The 24196-nt window shown below is 40.0% G+C and overlaps 1 protein-coding gene across 2 annotated transcripts in view; it reads right to left on the bottom strand.

Annotated features, from left to right (window-relative positions):
- Positions 1–24196, bottom strand: part of LOC132094835 (TGF-beta receptor type-1) — a 74837-nt gene that overhangs the window by 14815 nt on the left and 35826 nt on the right. The window contains exons 2-4 of one of the 2 annotated variants that reach the window (XM_059499460.1): positions 10869–11099; positions 732–974; positions 389–619 (exon numbers count right to left, since the gene is read on the bottom strand). In XM_059499460.1, the coding sequence (XP_059355443.1) occupies positions 389–619; positions 732–974; positions 10869–11099 (705 nt within the window). The remainder of the gene's footprint in view (positions 1–388; positions 620–731; positions 975–10868; positions 11100–24196) is intronic. The other variant, XM_059499461.1, reaches the window with a different exon arrangement.

Genomic DNA, 24196 nt, shown 5'->3' with positions numbered 1-24196 from the left:
GAGACCCTGTAAGAAAATAAAAAGCCATAAATGCACATGTGTGCAAAGGCTACCCAACAATTGCTCATCCATCTTGGATTGAGTCTGAGGTAGAGCTGCCTTTCCAAAGTGATAAACAATGACCAACAAACTCATCTTGGGATAAAGAAAAAAAAATGCTACCTGGTCACTGACAATAGCATCATATATTGAAGCATCGTCAAGTAAACAAATGAAGGAAAATTCCTTTCAGGAAATATTACAAAAATGTTGTAATGCAATGTAACATGATTACTTCTATGATTATAATGGATATGTTTAACAAATGTAATAAATTCACAAAAAAAAAACAACATTGTTCTTTATGTATTGTCATGCATTCAGACACCAAAATCATAAAATGTGATACCTTTGTTATCAGCAGCGATAAAACCCAAAATATTCTCATGACGTAGCATAATGGTCTGATAAATCTCAGCCTCACGAAACCAGGAACGCTCATCTCGTGTGGAGAAGATCTTCACAGCGACGTCCTCCCCCCTCCATTTGCCCCTCCACACTTCCCCAAAGCGCCCCTTTCCAATACTCTCCTGCAGGACAATAGTTCTAGCAATCGTTCTCTGGACCAGTAGTGGCAGTCCTAAAAGTATATCATGTGAGCTGTGAGTTGAAGGGTTAAAAGAAAAATCTTAAAAGGTTAAGATTTGACAATCTTCTTTTTTTTTTTTTTGATGAGCACAGACAGATCTTACCTGATCCCGAGCCAAAGGAGCTCATGTCATAAATAAGCTCTTTTAGGCATTTGTCAGGTGACACCAGAGTCTGGTCATCCAGGGGTTCCTCTGGATCCTGTTTGTGGGCTTTTATGTGGTTGCACCGCAGGTTTTGTATGGCACACTTTCCCAGAATGACACCTACACACACCAGGCACGATGGCACAAGAATTACGGCTGCTAGTTCCAGATGACTCCACCCAGACCCCTCAGGCGGTGGCTCTACACCAAATACAAAAACAGAGATGTAGAGAGGTAGCCATCTAGCATATATAACATGACATGGTGCATGACATAGTGGAGCCACTGCGTGTGTGAGAGAAAGAGTTTTGACAGTTGCCGTTTTAAATTATGAGCACTCAAGTAAAGCCATGAGATTTTTTTAAACTGTATATATTGTTTCTTTATTAATAATTACTTTTATTTATTTATTTTTTGCTATTTGTTTCTCTTGGAGGAGTTACTCTTGAAAAATAAGTATACAATAAAAGAGTTTGTCAGAACTTGGAAATGCCAATTGTGAAAAGCATTACTATATGATATTTCACATCTACTCTGAAAGTGAATGTCAATGACAAAATACATTTACAATGAGCAATAAGTTTAAAAAAGTTAATTAGTTCATGTCAAGGACTTTCCACACTCTGCACACTTGATTAACATGAAAGGTAACATTTTTGCTGTAGCATTTTTGAGAAATACAACATTATTTCCATACATTTTTCACCTGCTGTTGAATTTTGGATATATGTGAAATGATTCCACTTTAAACATGTATACAGACCTAATTTTTTATAATTTCTGGGAAGATTGGTCAGTTCTTATAGGGGACATCCCATTCTATATACATTACCTGCCTCATATGATAACATCGGTGGTACAGAACAGCAATCTAAAACATGACATCTGGTAATATTATCTCAAAATTTGCTGAGCAACTCAAAGAAAAGCACTCTAAAAGCTTTCTCAACTTTTTATGAAACTAGCGTGATTACAATAACACAAACACTAGGAGCCATAGATGAAGTGCTTCTAGTTTAAACTGTATAGGTTACCATACTCAGTCCTGCTATGGCTTCCTTCGTCTGGAAATCTTAGGGGCAATGGCACTAATGATATGCCTTAGTGGGTGGTGCATGTGCCACCATCAGCAAACAAATTGGCAAGATTCATGGCTACAGATACAGTGTCTCGTTACCTACTCAGAAAACAAAGGTTACATATATTTAACAGACGAGCTCAGCAAGGACATTGACTCCTAAGCATGTGGCAAAGCTCCAGGCGGTGACGGCATTCCCCCAGAGGTCATCAAGGCTGGCAAGAACAGTGTCCTCCTTGACCACCTTCATGAACTCTTACTTCAGTGTTGGGAGGAGGGAACAGTTCCTCAGGACATGCAAGACACCAATATCAACATGCTCTTTAAGAACAAAGGAGATCACAGTGACTGTGACAACTACAGCTGCATCTCCTTGCTGAGCATTGTGCAGAAGGTCTTTGTGGTGCTGAACAGATTCCAAGTGCTGGCTGAACGTGTTTACCCAGAGGCACAGTGCGGCTTCAGATCCAAGAGATCATTGATCGACATGATCTTCTCACTGAGACAGCTACAGGAGAAGTGCCGGGAGCAGAGAAGGCCACTCTACATCACCTTTATCAAGCTGACCAAGGCCTTCGACTTGGTCAGTAGGAAAGGCCTCTTCACCCTATTGTTCAGGATCGGATGTCCCCCCAAGCTTCTTAAGATGGTCACTTCCTTTTCAAAGTGGCTTGAAGCAAGGGTGTGTCCTCACCCGACACTGTTTGGCATCTTCTTCTCCCTGCTGCTACACCAAGCCTTCAGCAAGATGGTATCTTCACTAGGAGCGATTTTGAACTTTTTAACCTTGCATGTCTGTGTGCAAAAACCAAAGTGCGCAGGATCCTGATTGGGGAGATGCTGTTTGCTGATGACGCTGTCCTGACTGCCCATACCGAGGAAGCACTACAGCGTCTCATTAGCAGATTCTCTCGTGCTTCCAATGAGTTTGGGCTGACTATCAGCCTAGAGAAAACAAACGTCATGGGCCTGGATTTCAGCAGCGCTCCTTGCATCTCCATCGGTGATCACACTCTCAAGGTAGTGGAGGAATTTACATATCTTGGCTCCACTATCTCCAGCAACCTCTCTTTATACAGCGAGGTGAACACCAGAAACGGCATCAGTAGCCATGGCCCGTTTGACCAAGAGAGTGTGGACCAATAGCATGCTCACCACCAACACCAAGAAGAAAGTGTACCAGGCCAGTGTCATCAGCACTCATCTCAGCAGTGAGACATGGACCATGTACACCTGGCAAGAACGCAGACTTAATTCTTTCCATCTGTGCTGCCTGAGGAGGATCCTGGACATCACCTGACTGAAGTGCTTGCCCAAGCAAAAACATTTAGAATGCATGTCAAAGCAGCTTTACATTGTTAAAAAGGGAAATAGTGTGTGGATGATGCAAAAGAACAATTGTAAACAGTCAATATTTCAATTAAAGTCAGTTCATTGATTCAGTGATGTAACACAGCTCAGTTCAGTTCTCTTCAAATAGTGTCTGTGCACTCAAATTGACAATATTGCCAGAAATTAAGTGTTAATAGAAGCAACCCCTATGTAAACTATATTCGTCTGGTAATGTTTTATGCTGCCATATGGTTGCTAGCTACGGAGCCCCACACATAACATGCAAGAAAAAAGAAAAAAATTGTGCGCATGATTTACTAATTTGTTCCCTCAATGTAATAAAACGTGCACACGATTACTATTGCGTTCCCTCGATTTACTATTGTGTTCCCTCGATTTGCTAAATCGTGCACACGATTTAGCAAATCGAGGGAACAAATTAGTAAATCATGCACACAATTTATAAATCGAGTGAACGAAAGAGTAAATCAACGGAATGCAATAGTAATTGTGTGCATGTTTTAGTACATCGAGGGAATGAATTAATAAATCGTGCATACGATTTAGCCTACTATTTTTTCCTGCATGTCATGTGCAGGGCTCCATACTTAGCTGGATCAGTAGACCAATTGTTTATATAGCGATACCTATTTCCTTGCCAAGTCAGGAAATCAGAACTTTATGTTCTGATGCTGAGATGTGGCTTGTTCATTCATAACATATTGTTAAGAGACATGGTTTCTAAGATCCTCTAAATGGTTAGGGCTAGGGCATGACAGTTTCCAAAATGTGAAACATAAAGCTGTTTGCATCCCAAAGCAAACAATGTTGTGTTGCCGAAATATGGCCAGTGCATAAAGTTCAAAAGATGCAATTTGGGTGTTGTTATGGCAGAGCTATATTATCTTATCTTATAGTTGAAACTGATCATGTCCATAATCTAGAACATGCGAATGAGGCCCTGAAGTGGGTGCAGAAGGTCTTTTAGAATCTGGAACATGCAATTGAAGGTAGTGAATGCTGTCTGGAGCTTAACTTTGTTGCAAACCTTGTGTTTGTATGTCTTTCGCCATTCTGGGCCATAGACTCAAAACTTAGCCAATGACTCTCTGGCATGGAGACTTGAGACATGCTGCATACGATGAACATAGTGTGTCTGTTTCTACAAAGGTTGGAGGATCAGAATAAAGCTGTATCTGTTGCAGCCTCATAAGTTGGAGATCCAGAACTTTATCGATTAATTTTCAATTAACATTTCATACCTCTCTCCTACTGTCCCACTGGATGGGCCAGAGACTCAGAACTTGGCTGTATGTGTTAATGTCTCTCTAGTCAGACTGTAGGCTCACAGAGGATGGTTATATCATTTATCTTACTGGACTAGCCAGAGACTCCGAAAAAGAATTGTGTGTTGAAGGGTACATTTATGCCTTTCATTTTTGGGGGGACCCAGTTAGCTCCTATTTCAGATTGGCAAACACAGGCCATACAAAACACTGTCACAGCATTTTTAAAAAGCTGTGTACACACACACGGAAACTTACAGCACTCTGTTTCCACAATATTGAAACACTGATATACCAATACAAATACTTAGCCAACAGTTAGTTCACACACACCGCAGTGTAATGAAAAGCCTAAACCCTAAAATACACATTTAATAATGTTTTTACTTCAATGTCAGTCGAGTGAAATACCTTTCTTTTGTTATCCGATGTGACTTCAAAATTGTTTATTTTAAAGTATTCTATACTGTAATAAATGATATATCTATTAGCACTGCATTATAAATAGACTTTTTTTTTCTTATGTGCATACTCGATAATTGTAGGACATAAAGTTTACATAAATGTTAAGGTTTTCAAACATACAAATATGATTTAGAATGTGGTCTCTCTTTGTTTCCGTTACTACTGCTGCAGCTGGAGGTCCTAAGCAGTAGACACCAATACGTATTTGTGTTTGCATTCTGGGGAGCTTCAAAGGTTTCTAATTACTACACATTTTGTAACAACATAGCCAATCAAAGACATATCTGTTGATTTCTTGAACAAAGTTGGTGTAGATATGAACAGTCAATACTAATTAGATGAATTGTTCAGTATAGAGCGACCAATTGTTTAAAATGGAACTTCCTGAGATCAGACAGTAAACTGAAAAGTGTGACTGAAAAGTGTGAGTGACAGCTTTCTAGTAATTATAAAGGGAGCTTTCTTGGCTATATATAGGCTAATCAATTCATTTGAATAAAAGTTTTTCATACTGCTAAGAGGACCAATGGACATGGTACACGGTGCAAGTTCTGTGGAGTCAAAATATATGTGCATGAAGGCTAAAGCACCCTCACTAATTTCAGAAGCACCCTCAGTAATTGATCAGGACTGATCCTCCCAGAGCTATACATACATTTTTATTATTTAACATTGCATGTAAATGACTGCATATATGGGTCACGCCTAAAAAAAAAAAAAAGAAAAAAAAAAAGGTCACCTTAAAAAAGTTTACAAGCCACTGTGCTAGTCCACTAGGATACATTTAAATGTAGCAAACATTTCTCCAATTTTGTTGTCAGAGAGGGGCCTGGAATGTGCTGTTCATTTCAGATAGAAAGACAGACAAGCCAATATAATAAGATTATAAATAAATATTTTTGACAGATTTGGCAAAAGCACCCTATGGCCTGTCCAACCCAGACCACTATGACCCTGTCTGATCACACCCTCGGCTTAAGTGTCAGAGGCTCAGGGGAGAAAGGTTAGACAACTGTTTGCGAAACGGACTGAATATGAAATCTGAACTCTTTCCAGTCAGGCCAAACAGTGAATAATCATTACACTTATCATCATCTAAAGCTCTGCATCTCAGCCTCCAAAGCACCACAGAATTTAACTCATTATTCAATTATTAATTCGCAAACTCACACTCAATTCATCAACTCACTTATTATTATTATTATTAGTAGTAGTAGTAGTAAGACTTTACTAAGAAGTAAATAAATTATTCACTAGAAACACATGAACTGAGGTGTGAGATGCAATAAACAATAAGAATCAGAGATATCTTTCAGCTGCTGTCCTTCAGACAGAGAGTGGGCGAGAAAACCAAGGGTCAGTTTTGAACCACACAAATACGTTGTAGTGTTTCGCAAAAACACACCTAAAAAACAATATAATAACAATAATTTATATATTGGGTCAAAACTTTCTGCCATAAATGTATTACAATAAGTTACTATAAGCAACTATACAGACTGTAAGCATTAAATGTAAGTCTTTGAAAAAGTTGAGTTTTTGAAATTGCCCAGTGGGCCATGATCTGAACACATCTGTACAGGGTCACCAATGACAACAACCAGAGTAAGGTATTTCAAAACACATTTTCCCTTTTGCCTCCTCTGTTTACAAAAACAGCCAGTAAGTCAGTCCACTTGAGACCCAAATGGCTTTTAGCCAATGAAGGAAACTGTCACGGTTGGTAAACCATGATCTCTGGGTTTTGCACTTTGTGGGTGAAGTCTGTGTGTTACGCATCAGCACTGATTAGTTTGTGGGCTTCTCCATTAATTGTCATCAGCAACAGCTGTCACTCATTACTGACAAGCACTGAGCTATCAAATCAATTAATGAACACACCTTTCAGCAGCTCAACCATCATATTATCTGCATAGAATGCAATCGCCTTGACTCACATACAAAAGCTGTCTTTTGTGCAGTACCTATTTAAAAGGTACTATTGGGGTACATTTTGGGTGGTAATATGTATACTTTAGATACCAATATAAACTTTAAGGTTATACGCACACTGTAGAGGTAAATAAGGTACAAGGGCATACCTTTTGAACAAATACCATCTGACAATTTGTATACCCTTTTTTGAGAATGTATAAGCTAGTGTGCTCCAGAGCAAAGACAAAATGTAGAATATACAGTATATGCATTTTATAATTAGAGTCAATCTCTAGCACCAATACAGATTAAAAACTTTGATGTCATCATTCTGTACGTCAGATTATCATCAGATTTCTTGTCTGTAAATAAATAAATAAATATATATATATATATTTTTTTTTTGTATGTCCAGGATGTGGCCCGAGATGCTGGGATAAGTTACAGCATCCCCATGAAGCTAGAGAGGACAAGTTGGGTGGATGAATGGGTGGATAGACGTGCATATGATTAACTTAATAGATAAAGTTTGCAGGAAGGTAGATTCCCAGGAACAGGTTTGGGCACCCCTCATATAAGGGAAATGGGGTATAGTGAAAGCGTGCACACAGTGTGTTCCAGCTCCAGTACAGAGGTCATATGTGTTAGTTGGTGCAGACTACAAAACATAACGAATTTGATTTCTAAACAATTTTTAAAAATTATAGATTATAAGAATTAATTGTCAAATGCACATCATCATGATAACTATTCTCATTTTGCTGTAGTAACAGCTTCATATATGATGTAAACTGAACACTACTGGCAATTAAAAAAAAAAAAAATCACATCTAGTTCAGGATCTGATTGTCTTCCCCATGATTATAATCTTTGTTTAAACAAATCTGCTAGTTGATGTTTTGGGTGCCTGTTAACATGAGTACCTCTTGGCTCTAGACTGGCCCTGCTGCTAGGCGGGCTACTGAACTGATAAGGTAAAGTAGACGTTGATGTGTCATTGCAGAGATGGTCAGATGCAAAAATCTACTACATTGTGGCATCACAATGTGGATGAAATAGAAACAAGTCATTATGAAAGCTTGGTTTCATATGCAAATTCTATTTTTGTAGAAAGGAAAGGGTCTGGAACTTACAGTACTTTTATACCACAATGACCTCTCATGTTTATAAAAATGTCCATGCTGATTTTAATTTTTTGACAGCCCTTGTCATGTGAATGTGTGGTGTCTGTGGAATGTTTTAAGCAAATCTGGATATTCTGGACCTCTGGTGTTTCTCGTCAGTTTCGGTGTGTCAGTGCCTATATTTTATATGTCTAACAAAGAAATGGGAAATTCTGATCCAGGAGAAAATGTAAGGAAAATCCTCTGCTTGAAAATTAAAGGTGTGATTTGATTTGATTTGATTTGGGATGGAGCTAAACTTTGCAGGACATGTGAAGCATTGGTCAAGTGCATTGACATCACCAGACATAAATGGCACACCAAAGAAATAAAAAAAATAAACCACTGCTTCACGGAACTTATTGCTTTTATAAAACGGTTATTCCATATTTGTAGTAAGGTTTCACAGAATAAAACAGAGCAAATAAAGTATAATAATGATATTAATAAAACCAGTATTTTTCCACCCAACAATGTAGTTCGTCAGAAACAGTTGTTGTTCCAACAAGGTGGTAGCACCTTGGTGTATGTTTGTATTGTATTTACAAGAGCTTTGAACGCGGCTCAGCCAGTTCAATTAGAATCTAAAAATATCCATTTTATAATAAAGATTCCATTCAGTTTTATCCTAAATTATGTTGTTTATTGTAAATGTCAGGCAAAGGTTTACATTTTCAAAACTCTTAATGCAAAAATCCAAACTGATCATACATGTGACACTGCTAGTCAATCTTTCAAAACCTAACCTCATGATTATTTTGTACTGTCAAACTCTTTGTAATACTTTGTGATTTTATTTTGTTCTAATGCAATTAAAAACAGCAGCATAAATGTTGTTAGTTGTCTGTTGTGAGATGAGTACTAATAATAGCTTAACAACTTGTTTGTCAGAATTGCACCAAAACAAGCTTTAAATAGTCTGTAAATAAAAAATGTTTACTAAAATGTTGTGATCACATTTTCAAAATGGCATTAGGTTTCGCAATGCTTGACCTACAACCTGATGAACTCTAGCACCAATAACTGTGAAAATGTATTTGCACAACAACAGAGGCAGAACATACACTGTTCACTGGCCAAGACTGAAAATGTTTTATAGAAAATCACCCATTTAGCCAGTACTTTAATTGGAAGAAATACAAGCGATGTCTTATTCACAGGCAGATAATGGAAAAAAAAACCTTTACATTCCAGAAAGTTCCCATTACATAACATTGATTTTGCTCTTGTCAGTAAATATAAAAAAATGGGACCCACTTTATATTAAGTGGCCTTAACTACTATGTACTTACATTTTAATTAATAATTTAGTACAATGTATCTACTTATTGTGTACATACATGTTTTTACATTGTACTTATATTTAAAAAAAAACTACTACATGTAATTACATCTGTATTTAATTTCTGTAATTACATTTATAATTACACTGTTGACCCATACTTTACACCTTACCCCACCCTTAAACTTTCCCATACCTCCAACCCTCTCCCTAACCTTACCCCTATCCCACCTCAATAGCAGCAAAAGTGTTTTACAATACAATATGAACACAATAAGTACATTGTACTTATTTTTTTATGTAAGTACATAGTAGTTAAGGCCACCTAATATAAAGTGGGACCAAAAAATTTAATACGATTTTTGTTTTAATCAAATTCCTTCAAATTTACCATAATATGGAATCACTCCTAAAAGACAGAATTATGAGAATATTACTTTCCAAAATAAATGTATAATATATAAATTATCTTTAAGAACATTTAAGTGCTAATTACAAACATAAGCGACTGGTTTAGATTTAAGATTTAGATATAATGTTACACTTCTTTATTAAACAAAAATCACAAATAACAAATTATAATAATTTCAAATAGATAGATGATAAATAAGTTAAAGTCACCATGAAATTAAAGTGGACAACATTATTTTGTTCTTTAATGGATAACTGCATTTTGTTATAAATGTATTTATGCATGTGCATCATCATTATTAATTTAATAATGTACCCTCATAATATTTTATCTTCAATCTTTAAAACATTATCATCCCCTTCCGCCAATATCTTTGCAATCTTTACTTTGACCTCTGCACCTGCGCAAGGACTGGGCAACCTGTCACTCACATAAGAGAGCGCAGCAATTCGCAAACATTTTGACATTTTCCATTTTCATTATAATGGTTTAATCTTTGACATTATGTTTGTGGGAGTGACATCATCTGATAAAATGTTTCCGTTCAAATTTAATAGTTCAGCCTCTGATAACCTCATATTTGTTGACCACTAATCTGCATACTGGAGTCCCCAGATGTAGTAATGATGTTATGTAGATATACTTCTTTGGCTCTGAAATTGGAAAATATGAACATCTTTTAAAGTTTTTTTTTTTATTTTTTTTATGGCTTTTTTTCTGAAATGGTCAGGCACAAAGGACACCCTTTGCTGACCTTTACTCTGGTGCACCAGTCTCAAGGCAACAGTCGTGTGTGACCTGTTAGACAGCTGTTCAGAAGATTTTAACTGCCCAGCTATAATACACATTATTAATAACCTTCGGCTATCCACTGGCCCAGCCAGCCTTGTTATGTCATGGTAGAAGAAGAGGATCAACACTTCAAATGTGTTGTGATTGAGAAACGAAGACATGATGGTGATCGTTTCCATTTACTGAGAAAAAAAATATTTATTTATTTATTTATTTATTTATTTATTATTTTTTATTTATTTTTATTTTATTTTATTTTATTTTATTGCATACAAAAGCCTTACAGTGAAAACAAAACTGTTAACATAATGCTATATAGCACTCTTTAGAAACAGACAGTTTAAGAATGAGATGAAAAAGGTCTGTCATACCTGGATTGAGGTGTAGCGTCTCATTGTTGCAGAAGTCTGTAAAGCAGCAGTTGCGTTTGGAGACGTATCGAGAGCTGTAGCAGAACACCTGACCCTTGAGCTCTGATGGGGACAGGCAAGACTTCACAACCTCCTCCTTTCCATTTATGAGCATTACTGAGTTCCAACATGCTCCTTCTGCCTCTGTCTCACAGGTGTGGTTTACACACAAGGGACATACACACTTTAAGGCTGAGAAAAAAGATGAACAGATTGATATTTGGCAAAAATAAATAAATAAATTACATGCTAAAAACATTATTCATATAAATGATGATGATGATGATGATTATTATTATTATTATTATTAAATTATTAAATTATTAAATTATTAAATTATTAAATTATTAAATTATTAATATTTTTATAAAAAGTTATCTGTTTAAAGGGGTCATATGCTGTGATTTCAAGTTTTCCTTTCTCCTTGGAGTTTTACAAGCTGTTCGTGAATAGATAAGATCCCTAAAGTTGCAAAGAAAACCACGCCCTCCTAAAATGCCTTGTTTAAACATGCGCCCACATGTCTATGTCATGATGTGGGAAGATTTGCATAATGCCACCTGAATGATCACTCAAAGAAAGAAGGCATAACTTTGTTTCTCACTGTAGTATTGTTGCTGCCGCCATGTTGTGGAGACAGACGCTGTGTTTTGCTATTTTGTTTGGCCTTCCAAAAGAGGACTCAACTAGAAATCAGTGGTTAAGATGTATTTACAACAGTGTTCCAGAAAAGTTCAAACCGAATATTCAGATTTGTGCAGTGCATTTTATGGAGGACTGTTTCCTGATCCTGGGAGAGGAGACTACAATTGCTGGCTGTTCTGACTCAAAGACTTACTCAAAGTAAGTAAGTTTACATATTTAAAGGAACTGCCACTGATGATTCAAACGTGAGTTTAGAGTAGCGCTTGTTGTTTGCCATTTCTCCGATTACAAATGCAGACATCGTTTTATGTTTACGCGGCGCAATGCGATGCAAAAAGTAAAAACAGAGTATAAGTCATTATAATCCATAATTATGTCCCCACTTGATGCAACAAATGGCTCGTTTATAATGGGTGTTCTTGTTTTTGTCTTGTGTTCTGACCGACACACACATCACAGTATGGCAAGCCAAGGGGCATAACATTTCCATCACAACCTTGAGGTATTCGGCCAATCACAACGCACTGGATAGCTGGCCAATCAGAGCACACTTGGCTTTACAGAATGATGCGCTTTATAAAAAACAATGCATTTCAGAAAGGCGGGGCATAGAGGAGAAACAATAATGTACATTATGTGTAATATGTGTTTTTGAAACTTAAACCACAGAAAGACATTTCATAACACCAAATACACAAAATAATGTTATTTTTGGCAACATCATATGACCCCTTTAACTAAGCCATTTTGTGGAGGTGTTTGGTGAAATATAATACTGTTAAGCTAGTTGTGTTGATTGTTTGGACAGTATAGAACTTAAAGAAATCTATCGCTGTCAGATTAGAATATGGATTTTATATGTCAGGGAATAAATTATTTGTCACACAACATTTTTGACCAGATAAATGGTACACCTCAGCTTAAGACTTGTTTGGAACATACACTTCAGTATGGCTATGGTTGATGTTGTGAGAACATCAAAAAAGGAGTGGTTTGTCTCTGTGTGTGTGTGTGTGTGTGTGTGTATTTGTTTATTTATTTGTTTGTTTGTTTATTTGTTTATGCAGCATGCATGTATGTATTGATTCATTCGTTCATTTTTACAGTTTAAAACATTACAAATTATTGGTTGTTTTGTAAAAAACAGATTTATCTAGCCTTACCACCTAATGACAGAATAGGTGTCTTTTTAGTCTGAATTTGGTCTAAATCACTTAATGCTCAGCTGTATTTTGACATCAGCTCGTCAGATGATTCATTCCGTTGCTACTGTCATTCATAGCGTCATGATTTAACGGATTCACTTGCGTAAATTTAACATTAACGTATTTGTCATTATTGAAACAGTACAACAGTATGTGGACATTTGGTGCTCTTAGACAAACAAAACTTTTCTACAAATTTTCAACTTAAGAGCTTCTGGTGGACTGTGGAATCACAGTGTGATTTTGAGCTCGGTACTATAGGTCTAGGGCTATTAGCCCCACCCGGCCCATTAAAAGCACTGACTCGCACTGGCCCGATAGTGGAAAAGCGGCTAATGAATGCTAGTACTTGAGTGACATTACAAGCCTGTTGTTTCAAATTAAATTCTCCTGTGGCTAGGAGATTTCGTAACATAAATGATTGTGCCCTGGCTTCTTCCTGTACCACCCTACTGATGGTCCGGACTAAAAGGAGGCGTCCCTTGAGCGGGGCTCCAGTGCAGGAGGGTGGATGAGTATGTAACCCTTTCTGTATAAACTTATGTGTATTAAATTGCTGGTGGTTAAGAGTCTACTAATAAACTCTGTGTGAGTTTCCTTTGTCCAGTGTTCAGCTACAGTGTTTACTAAACACTAGTCAGCACCAGCCATCCGACTTCATGTTCCGGTATTAGGCGGCTGAGATCACAGGTTTCTGCGGGAGCCTCCTTGATCATCAGGCCTAAAATCCACGTAAGTGGTAAGTGTGCACTCAAGACTCTGTGCACTTTCTGAAATCCTGTACGGTAAGGGTTATGCGCTCTGCCTCGTTCCCTTTCTTGAGATGATTAGACCTTGGTTCCTTGGGCTCCATTCAGCCAGTGTGTATTTGTTTATACACTTCAAGCATAGCTTCCCTCAACATCAGGGGCTATTTGGGCGGTTCTCGTGGTAGTTTAGCAGTGCTCCCCTTTTCCAAGAAGGGTCGCCTATGAGTGCACTACTCTGAATTCTGAGTTCTCCTCTCATATGAGACTGAGATCTCTGTTTTTTCCCCAGAGCACTCCAGCATTATTTCCACAGAAGTTGATGACTCTCAAACATACGGTTTTGAGATGCACCATTCCATCTATGAACTGCTCTATCAGAGTGCCACGAGAGCCCCTCCTTAGAACAGTATTTGAAAATCCATGTTATGGTAAGTGTGCAAGTGAAGTCTTTGCGCACTTTCCGAAATCCACACTGTGGTAAGTTTGCACGCTAGTATTCTGTGTTCTTTCTAAAATCCTGTATGGTGAGGGCTTCTCGCAGTTGCTTTGTACCCTTTATTTAGTTGGTAAAAGCCCCTTCATCTTGGGCGCCACTCTACCTATGTATCCTGGGATACTTACTGGATCTAAACAGGGTGAGAGAGCACCTTCAGCAAGCTAATGCAAAAGCAAGCGGTAGCCCCTGTGTGACAGGCAAGACTTAGTATAAAATGCTAGCTTCGTAGCCGTATCCCTTTAAAGGAATCTTGCCTGATTCCAAGCCTTCAGCTCTACCCCGGGCAGAGGCCCTAACAATTAAGTTGGGTATGTAGCTTAGGCCGTTAAAAAAACGTCATTTAAATACCGCACACTCTTAAAACCTACGCCACTAGAGGTTACGACAAAGAAAAACAAAACTGGTCGAAAAGAGGATTTAATCTCATGGACAAGAAATTATCCTACAGAAAAGCATTAAAAACTGGTAGATCTGATTACTTTTCGTTTCTTTTAGAAGAAAACAAACATAACCCCAGGTATTTATTCAATACAGTGGCTAAATTAACGAGTTCATAAAGCATCAACAAGTGTTGACATTTCCCAATATCACAGCAGTAATGACTTTATGAACTACTTTACTTCTAAGATCGATACTATTAGAGATAAAATAGTAACCATGCAGCTGTCAGCTACAGTATTGCATCAGACAGTGCACTAAAGATCCCCTGAGGAACAGTTCCACTCATTCTCTATTATAGGAGAGGAACAATTTTATAAACTTGTTGAATCATCTAAACCAACAATATGTATGTTAGACCCTATTCCATCTAAGCTACTAAAAGAGGTGCTTCCAGAAGTCATAGATGCTATTCGGACTATTATTAATTCATCATTGTCATTAGGATATGTCCCCAAATCCTTCAAACTTGCTGTTATTAAGCCTCTCATCAAAAAACCACAACTTCCCCAAATAACTAGTTAATTATAGACTGATCTAGAATCTCCCTTTTCTGTCCAAGATACTAGAAAAGGTAGTATCCTAACAATTATATTCCTTCTTCGAGAAAAAATGTATTTGTGAGGATTTCCAGTCAGGATTTAGACCGTATTACTGAGACTGCTCTCTTTAGAGTTACAATGACCTGCTCCTATCATCTGATTGTGGTTGTATCTCTCTATTAGTGCTATTGGATCTTAGTACTACGTTCGATACTACATTTACATTTACATTTAATCATTTAGCAGACGCTTTTATCCAAAGCGACTTACAAATGAGAACAATAGAAGCAGTCAGGTCAACAAGAGAGCAACAACAGTGTACAAGTGCCATGACAAGTCTCAGTTAGTCTAGTATAGAATGCATAGGTAGGTTTTTTTTTTTTTTTTTTTTTTTAAAAAGACAAGAAAAGAAAAAGTGCTAGTGTTAGTTGGTTAAGTGCAGGCGAAAAAGATGAGTCTTTAGCTGTTTCTTGAAAATGAGTAAAGACTCAGCTGTACGAATTGAGATTGGGAGGTCATTCCACCAGCTGGGCACAGTCCAGGAAAAGGTCCTTGAGAGTGATTTTGAACTTCTTTGGGATGGTACCACAAGGCGTCGATCACTTGCAGAGCGCAAACTTCTGGAGGGCACATAAGATTTAACCAATGAGTTTAGGTAAGTTGGTGCCGTGCCAGTGGTCGTCTTGTAGGCTAGCATCAGTACCTTGAATTTGATGCGAGCAGCTACTGGTAGCCAGTGTAACCTGATGAGGAGCGGAGTAACGTGAGCTTTTTTTGGCTCATTGAAGACAACCCTCCCTGCTGCATTCTGGATCAATTGCAGAGGCTTGACAGTACATGCAGGAAGGCCCGCCAGGAGAGCATTACAATAGTCCAGTCTGGAGAGAACAAGAGCTTGGAAAAGAAGTTGGGTTGCTTGCTCTGACAGGAAGGGTCTAATCTTCCTAATGTTGTATAAGGCAAACCTGCAGGACCGGGTAGTTGTAGCAATGTGGTCTGTGAAGCTTAACTGATGATCCATCACAACTCCTAGGTTTCTAGCTGTCCTTGAAGAAGTAATGGTTGATGAGCCCAGCTGTATAGAGAAGTTGTGATGAAGCAATGGGTTAACTGGAATCACCAGGAGTTCTGTCTTCGTAAGGTTAAGCTGAAGGTGATGGTCATTCATCCAGCTAGAGATGTCACTCAGACAGGCTGAAATGCGAGCAGCTACCGTCGGGTCATCTGGTTGGAATGAGAGGTAGAGTTGGGTGTCATCAGCGTAGCAGTGATAAGAAAAGCCATGCTTCTGAATGACAGATCCTAATGATGTCATGTAGATTGAGAAGAGAAGTGGTCCAAGTACTGAGCCTTGAGGAACCCCAGTAGCAAGGTGGTGTGACTTTAAAACATCACCCCTCCAAGACACACTGAAAGATCTGTCAGAGAGGTAAGACTTAACCCACAGGAGTGCTGTTCCAGAGATGCCCATCTTTCTGAGGGTGGACAGGAGAATCTGGTGATTAACAGTGTCAAAAGCAGCAGAAAGGTCCAGTAAGATGAGTACCGAGGATTTTGAAGTTGCTCTTGCTAGTCGCAGGGCTTCAGTAACCGAGAGCAGAGCAGTCTCAGTTGAGTGGCCACTTTTGAAGCCAGATTGGTTGCTGTCCAGGAGGTTGTTCTGTACAAGGAACATAGAAAACTGGTTGAACACCGCTCGCTCAAGTGTCTTTGCAATGAATGGAAGAAGGGATACCGGTCTGTAGTTTTCAAGAAGCGCTGGATTTAGAGATGGTTTCTTGAGCAGTGGGCTTACCCGAGCCTGCTTGAATGCTGAGGGAAATGTTCCAGAGTGAAGAGAGGAGTTGATAACGTGAGTAAGCGAAGGTATGACTGAAGAAGATATCGCTTGAAGGAGGTTAGTGGGGATCGGATCAAGTGGACAAGTAGTAGGATGATTGGACAGGAGAAGTTCGGAGAAATCCATCTCTGAGAGTGGGGAGAAGGAGGAGAAAGAGTGTGCATCGGTCATTGTGAAGTTGTCCTCAGTCTGCGGTGTGGAGAATTGGCCGCTGATGGATCTCGTCTTATTTGTGAAGAAAACTGGAAAGTCGTCCGCTGTAAGAGTCAATGGAGGAGGTGGTGGCGGCGGATTAAGAAGAGAAGAGAAAGTCTTGAAGAGTGTCTGAGCGTCACAACAGCTGTTAATTTTGTTGTGGTAGTAGGATGTTTTAGCCGTGAAGACCTTTGCAGAGAAGGAAGAGAGGAGAGACTGATACACACTGAGGTCTGTAGAGTTTCTTGATTTCTGCCATTTCCTCTCTGCAGCCCTGAGTTTAGAGCGATGTTCACGTAGAACCTCAGACAGCCAGGGGGCAGATGGGGCAGTGCGTGCTGGTCTAGATAACAGTGGGCAAAAGTTGTCCAAGCAAGATGTTAAAGTGGAGCAAAGAGTGTCCGTAGCGCTGTTTGTGTCCAGAGCAGAGAACTGAGAGAGTGCAGGAAGCGAGGATGAAACCACAGAAGATAGGAGAGATGGAGAGAGTGAGCGTAGGTTCCGTCGAAAGGTGACCTGCGTTGGAGTGTGAGGCACTTCAGGAGTAAGTGCTAGGTTAACAGTAATGAGGAAGTGGTCTGAGGTGTGCAGTGGAGCAACTGAAGAGTTGTCCACAGAGCAACAGCGCGTGTAGATGAGGTCCAGTTGGTTTCCTGATTTGTGAGTCGCTGTAGTAGACACTAGCTTGAGATCAAATGAGGCGAGCAGAGTTTTGAAGTCAGCAGCCTGGGGTTTATCTAGGTGGATGTTGAAGTCACCAAGCAGTACCAGAGGAGTACCATCTTCAGGAAAGTTTGATAGCAGCACATCCAACTCCTCCAAGAAGTTTCCCAATTGACCTGGGGGACGATAAATGACCACAAAGTGGATTTTAACAGGGTGGGTTACAGTAATGGCATGTGATTCAAATGAACCAGTACCTGTAGGTGATGGCTGAAGATCAAATTTCCATTCTTTTGATATAAGGAGACCCGTACCTCCACCCCTCCCAGTGGTACGAGGAGTGTGGGAACAAGTGAAATTAGTGGAGAGGGCTGCAGGGGTGGCAGTATCTTCAGGTTTGATCCAAGTCTCTGTCAGTGCCATGAGGTTGAGACCGGAATGAGTAGCAAGAGAAGAAATGAAGTCTGCTTTGTTAACTGCAGACTGGCAGTTCCAGAGACCAACTGGAATAGAGAGCGTAGTAGTACAGGTCAGAGGGACAGGCTGTAGGTTTGTCAGACAGGCCTTCCTGCGACGTCCATAGCGTGCTCTCCGAGTGTTAGTAGTGATAGTAGAGATCTGAAAGCACATAGTGACTACAAGTGTAAGATATTTGAGAACAAGGTATACAAAAAGTAACGAAAGAGGAGAAAAGCAATACTCAAGTGCCCTGTCGGTGTCCTTGCTCGGTGGAGTCGCGCAGGTAGAGTCGATTGTCTTTACACTCGTCCGTCTTCACACGAGGAGGGCTCACACAAGGGCTGCCGCGACCGCTGCCGCGGTGTAATGTAGCGCTTGACCAAAAACACTATTGACCAAAACATTCTTTTGAATATACTAGAAAACTTTGTTGGCATTAATGGAAGTGCATTAGCATGGTTTTAATCATACTTATATGACCACCATCAATTCGTAGCAGTGAATGAAGAGGTATCATATTGATCACAAGTGCAGTGTGGAGTACTGTACCTCAAGGGCTCAGTACTAGGGCTGTTACTCTTCACGCTTTACATGTTTCCCCTGGGTAGATATCATCAGGAAACACGGTGTTAGCTTTCAGTGTTATGCTGATGATACACAACTCTATATTTCTTCGCGGCCTGAAACACACCATTTTAAAAAACTAAAGGAATTCATAGTCTATATAAAAAACTGGATGACAAGTAACTTCTTACTGCTAAATTCTGAGAAAAACAGAGGTGTTAATTATAGGACCTAAAAACTCTGCATGTAATAACCTAGAATGCTGTCTAAGACTTGATGGCTGCTCTGTCAATTCTTCGTCATCAGTTAGGAACCTAGGTGTGCTATTTAATAGCAATCTTTCCTTAGAAAGCCACATTTCTACCATTTGTAAAACTGCACATTTTTTCATCTCAAAAATATATCAAAATTATGGCCTTTGCTCTCAATGTCAAATGCAGAAATGTTAATCCATGCGTTTATGACCTCAAGGTTAGATTATTGTAATGCTTTATTGGGTAGTTGTTCAGCACGCTTAATAAACAAACTCCAGTTAGTCCAAAATGCAGCAGCTAGAGTTTTTACTAGAACCAGGAAGTATGACCATATTAGCCTGGTCCTGTCAACACTGCACTGGCTCCTTATCAAAGATCGTATAGATTTTAATCAAAATCTTGCTTATTACTTATAAATCCCTGAATGGTTTAGCACCTCATTATTTGAACGAGCTCTTGTTACATTATAGTCCTCCACGTACGCTGCGTTCTCAAAACTCAGGCAATTTGATAAAACTAGAATATCAAAATCAACTGTGGGCAGCAGATCCTTTTCCTATTTAGCGCCTACACTCCTGGAATAACCTACCTAGCATTGTTCGGGAGGCAGACACACTCTTGCAGTTTAAATCTAGATTAAAAACCCATCTCTTTAACCTGGTTTACACATAACACACTAATATGCTTCTTATATCAAAATGCGTTAAAGGATTTTTAGGCTGCATTATTTAGGTAAACCAGATCTGGGAACACTTCCCATAACACCCGGTGTACTTGCTACATCATTAGAAGAATGGCATCTACGCTAATATTAGTCTGTTTCTCTCTTATTCCGAGGTCACCATAGCCACCAGATCAAATCTGTATCTAGATCAGAGGGTCACTGCAATCACCCGGATCCAGTATATATCCAGATGGTGGATCAGCACCTAGAAAGGACCTCTACCGCCCTGAAAGACAGCGGAGACCAGGACAACTAGAACCCCAGATACAGATCCCCTGTAAAGACCTCATCTCAGACGACCACCGGGACAAGACCACAGGAACCTTCTTATGATTCTTCTGCACAATCTGACTTTGCTGCAGCCTGGAATTGAACTGCTGGTTTCATCTGGTCAGAGGAGAACTGGTCCCCTGACTGGGCCTGGTTTCTCCCTAGGTTTTTTCTCCATTCTGTCACAGATGGAGTTTTGGTTCCTTGCCGCTGTTGCCTCTGGCTTGCTTAGATGGGGACACTTCATTTACAGCGTTATCGTTGACTTGATTGCAAATAATTGCACAGATACTATTTAAACTGAACTGAGATGATGACATCACTGAATTCAATGATGAAATGAAAGCTTTAGCCTAAGTTCTGCCAGGAAGACTCAATTACTTCGTCACTAATTACCTTCATCATTATCCAATCACGTCTTAATACTTCGGTATAAAAGATTGTACTTATACATGTTTGAGTTTGCAGATGCCGACGCGACAACTAATGCTTGCGTTACTGCTAATCACCATGTCCAACGAAACTCCAATCGTCTGCGACTACTCAGACTCTGATGACGAGTTTGTCCCGCCCTCTACTCTTCCAACTCGGTGTAGCACATGCCTCCAATGCCGTGACTCGCCATGGGCTACGTGGTCTACCGAGGACGTGTACAGTACTCTGGAATCAGCTGGCATTCCCGTCAGCCATGGTCTGTCCAGAGAGGATCTACTTCTTCTCGCCCAAAATACCCTGGGTAATCCACCTGAGTCCGTCTCTAATCTCGCTACTTCTTCAGCACCTGGCCATTCAAAACAAGCTGGCAGAAAGAGAACAGCGAAATCCTCCGGACATCACCAAACCTGACGGAGTTAACACTCAACTCCTCCAAGCGGTTCAAAGCCTCTCCCAAACCGTCAAAAGTCTGGAATCAAGGATGGCAAAATTCGAACAGTCAGCTGCTAGTTCCAATGGCCCGGATCCGGCTGTCACCTTCGCCGTAACTTCTCAAATCCGTCCTCCTGCCAGCGGATCAAGTGAGCCCCTCGAGCATTGCTTCTACTTCAGCCCCGCCAACTTCTCACCAACCGGCTCAGACTCCATTCCAAGATGTCCCCGCTCCAACCGAAACCCCATTATTTAACCTCTCAACAGCAACCCCTGGCCAGCTATTCGGTAGGCGTTTCGTTTCTCCAGCAGCTGCTACGGTATCTCCCCACATCAGAACAAACATCATTCAAGGTAAGGATTTAAACCTTGCTTCACTTCTGCTTCCCTCGCCTGCTGCTGACAGGAAGGTGGTCGACTGTGGTGACGTGGCAGTCTTGCTTAAAACTTCCGATCCGAGGTTACAACGGAATCTTACATTCGCAGAGTTTGTCATCGCTTTCAGTGTTTTCAGAGACATTCTGTGCCAGGCTTTCCCAGATCGAAGGGAAGAATTGGATTTATATTTAGCCATGATGGCAGACTTTAATCAACGTTACGGGGGCACATTATTCTACAAATATCATAAATCATTCTCTGCTAAATCCGCTTCCTTCATTTCACTGTTTAACACCAGACTAGACAGGGCCGTGACAGACACCGAACTGCTCGTTCTCCATTTCGGCGGTGCCAAAACGCTGGCTTGTAATATCTATAGCGCTCACGGACACTCGGCGTCTTTCTGCCCCAAAGCTTTTGCCAGCCAAGGGCCGCACGCTGTCCAAGGTGCTGATAACGTAAGGCTTCCACATAACAGCAAGAATCGCTATAACACAGAACACAAAGGCGCTCTTATTTGCAATAACTTCAATGAATCTGTCTGTTCCTTTTCTCAATGTAAATACGAACACATTTGCAGTTTCTGCAAGGATCCGCACCCGAAATCAGTCTGTCCACGCCGATACAAACCTCCAATCCGAGGAAAAGCCCCATTTCGCAGAAAATTCTGAAAAGCCACCCTTCTACTCCCATTAATGTTTCCATTCTTTCTAACTACCTCTCTTCTCATCCCAATCCGACTTTTGTCGATTATCTAATCACCGGTCTGTCTCAAGGGTTTCGGGTGGGCATCCTTTCCAATCTCACCACTTCTTTTATAGCTAAAAATCTGCAATCAGCTATTACTGAACCAGACGTGGTTTCTAATCTGTTAGAGAAAGAGGTAAATAAAGGTTACGTCATTGGTCCTTTTGATTCCCCTCCTTTTTTGCCTTTTCGCATCAATTTCATCGGCGTCGCAACACGGAAATACTCCGGTAAAAAACGTCTTATTTTCGACATGTCTTCCCCTCATTCCGTTTACACAGCGAGCGTGAACGAATGCATACCTTTAGAACCGTTTTCTTTACATTACGCCTCGGTTGACAATGCCATTCATTTAATCAAGGTAGCCGGTCAAGGTGCTTGGTTAGCTAAAGCTGATATCACAGACGCTTTCAAGACTATGCCAATCCATCCCTCTGACTGGCCACTTTTTGGCGTTAAATGGAATTCTAAATTCTATTTTGCAGTTAGGCTTACATTTGGGTGTAGAAGTAGCCCTCACATTTTTAATAGCCTCTCTGAAGCAATGTGCTGGATTTTGCTGAACTTCTGCAAGCTCCCTTTCGTTTTACATTTGCTCGACGATTTTCTGTTAATCGATTATCCGTCTTCTCAATCCGCAGTTTTGAACATTCTAAAAAATATTTTTAGCGACGTCGGTATCCCCCTTTCCGCTGAAAAAACTTTGGGATCCTCTACTTCATTAGAATTTCTGGGGATTACACTAGATTCAGTGCTAAAGCAAGCTTCTCCCCCCCCCCTCCCCCCCCCAAAAAAACTCGCAAGAATCAGTTTTTTTTTTTTTATCTTTCCCCTACCTGCATTTCATATCAAAGCGCGATTTGCTTTCGCTACTCGGACACCTAAATTTCGCTATGAGAATCATTCCTCAAGGCAGGGCTTTCATTTCACGGTTGTTAACTCTGGCACATTCCGTGGAAAATCTTAGCGATCAGATCCAACTAGACGAAGGCTGTTTATCTGACATTAAATTCTGGAAAAGACTGCTTAACGAGTGGAACGGTATTTCTTTTTTCTACAACGACGATTTCGAATCATCGCTCCAACTCCAATTATTCACAGACGCGGCCCCTTCAATCGGTTTCGGGGGGTTCTTCCAAGGGCAATGGTTCGCTGAAAAATGGCCCAACGACTTTCCCAAAACCACTTCCGACTCCGTTTCATCTGCACTTTATGAGATATACCCTATAGCTGTCGCCAGTGTCATCTGGGGCCCTGAATGGTCATGTAAACGTATCTTGATGCTCTGCGACAACGAAGCCACAGTCGCCATCATTAATAAAGGGAGATCTTCTTGCCTCCTGATCATGCCTTTTCTGAGGCGGTTAATTTGGCAATCAGTTGTTTTCAATTTTATTATCAAAGCTGAACACATACCTGGTCACTTCAATGTTATTGCTGATGCGCTCTCTCGATTTCGATTTCAGACTTTCAGACAGCTGTGCCCCTCAGCCAACCCGGATCCTTTAATCTGCCCTCCGTTAGTAGACATAACACTGAACTAAACGACCTGCTTACGTCAGCTAGAAATTACATTTCTAAAAGCGTCGCTCCCTCTACACTCAAAGCCTACACGTCCGCATGGTCCGCTTTTCTAATGTTTTGTTTTTCCTTTCAAATTTCCGTTTTTCCTATCCAAATTTCGACCGTTTGCTCCTTTCTCGTCTCTAATTTTAAAAATCTCAATCTCAAAATTTCTTCTATTCGCAGACTCCTGGCCGGCATCCAATTCTACGCAAAATTTTATAATCCTAATTTTCAAAGCCTTTTTTCTGATTATTCAGTTCGATTACTACTCAACGCGTTAGCTAAATCTTCCAACAAAATTAAAGATAAACGTCTGCCTATTACCCTGCCTGTATTGCAAAAATTAATTACTTCCGTCCGCTATGGCCATCTCTCTATGTACCTCAATATTCTTCTCGAAGCAGTATTTTTATCTGCTTTCTACGGGTTCATGCGTCCAGGGGAATTCTCTTCAGAAACTAATCAATTTGATCCTGCTCGCGGCATTTCCTTTTCAGATCTACGATTCGGACCTAAATTCTTCACACTCTTCCTCAAGCACTCAAAAACCGATGTGCAAGGTTCTGGTGTTACCTTAACAATTTCAAAAATAAATTATAATTTCTGTCCCTTCTCTGCCATGGTGAAATTTCTTGAATTCCGACCTAGAACTTCTAAAAACGCACCACTCTTTATTTTACCTAACGG

Source organism: Carassius carassius, chromosome 19 (genome assembly GCF_963082965.1).
Source record: "Carassius carassius chromosome 19, fCarCar2.1, whole genome shotgun sequence".
NCBI lineage: Eukaryota > Metazoa > Chordata > Actinopteri > Cypriniformes > Cyprinidae > Carassius > Carassius carassius.
The sequence above is the reverse complement of the archived record's forward strand: the minus strand, read 5'-3'. Positions and strand labels throughout refer to the sequence as shown.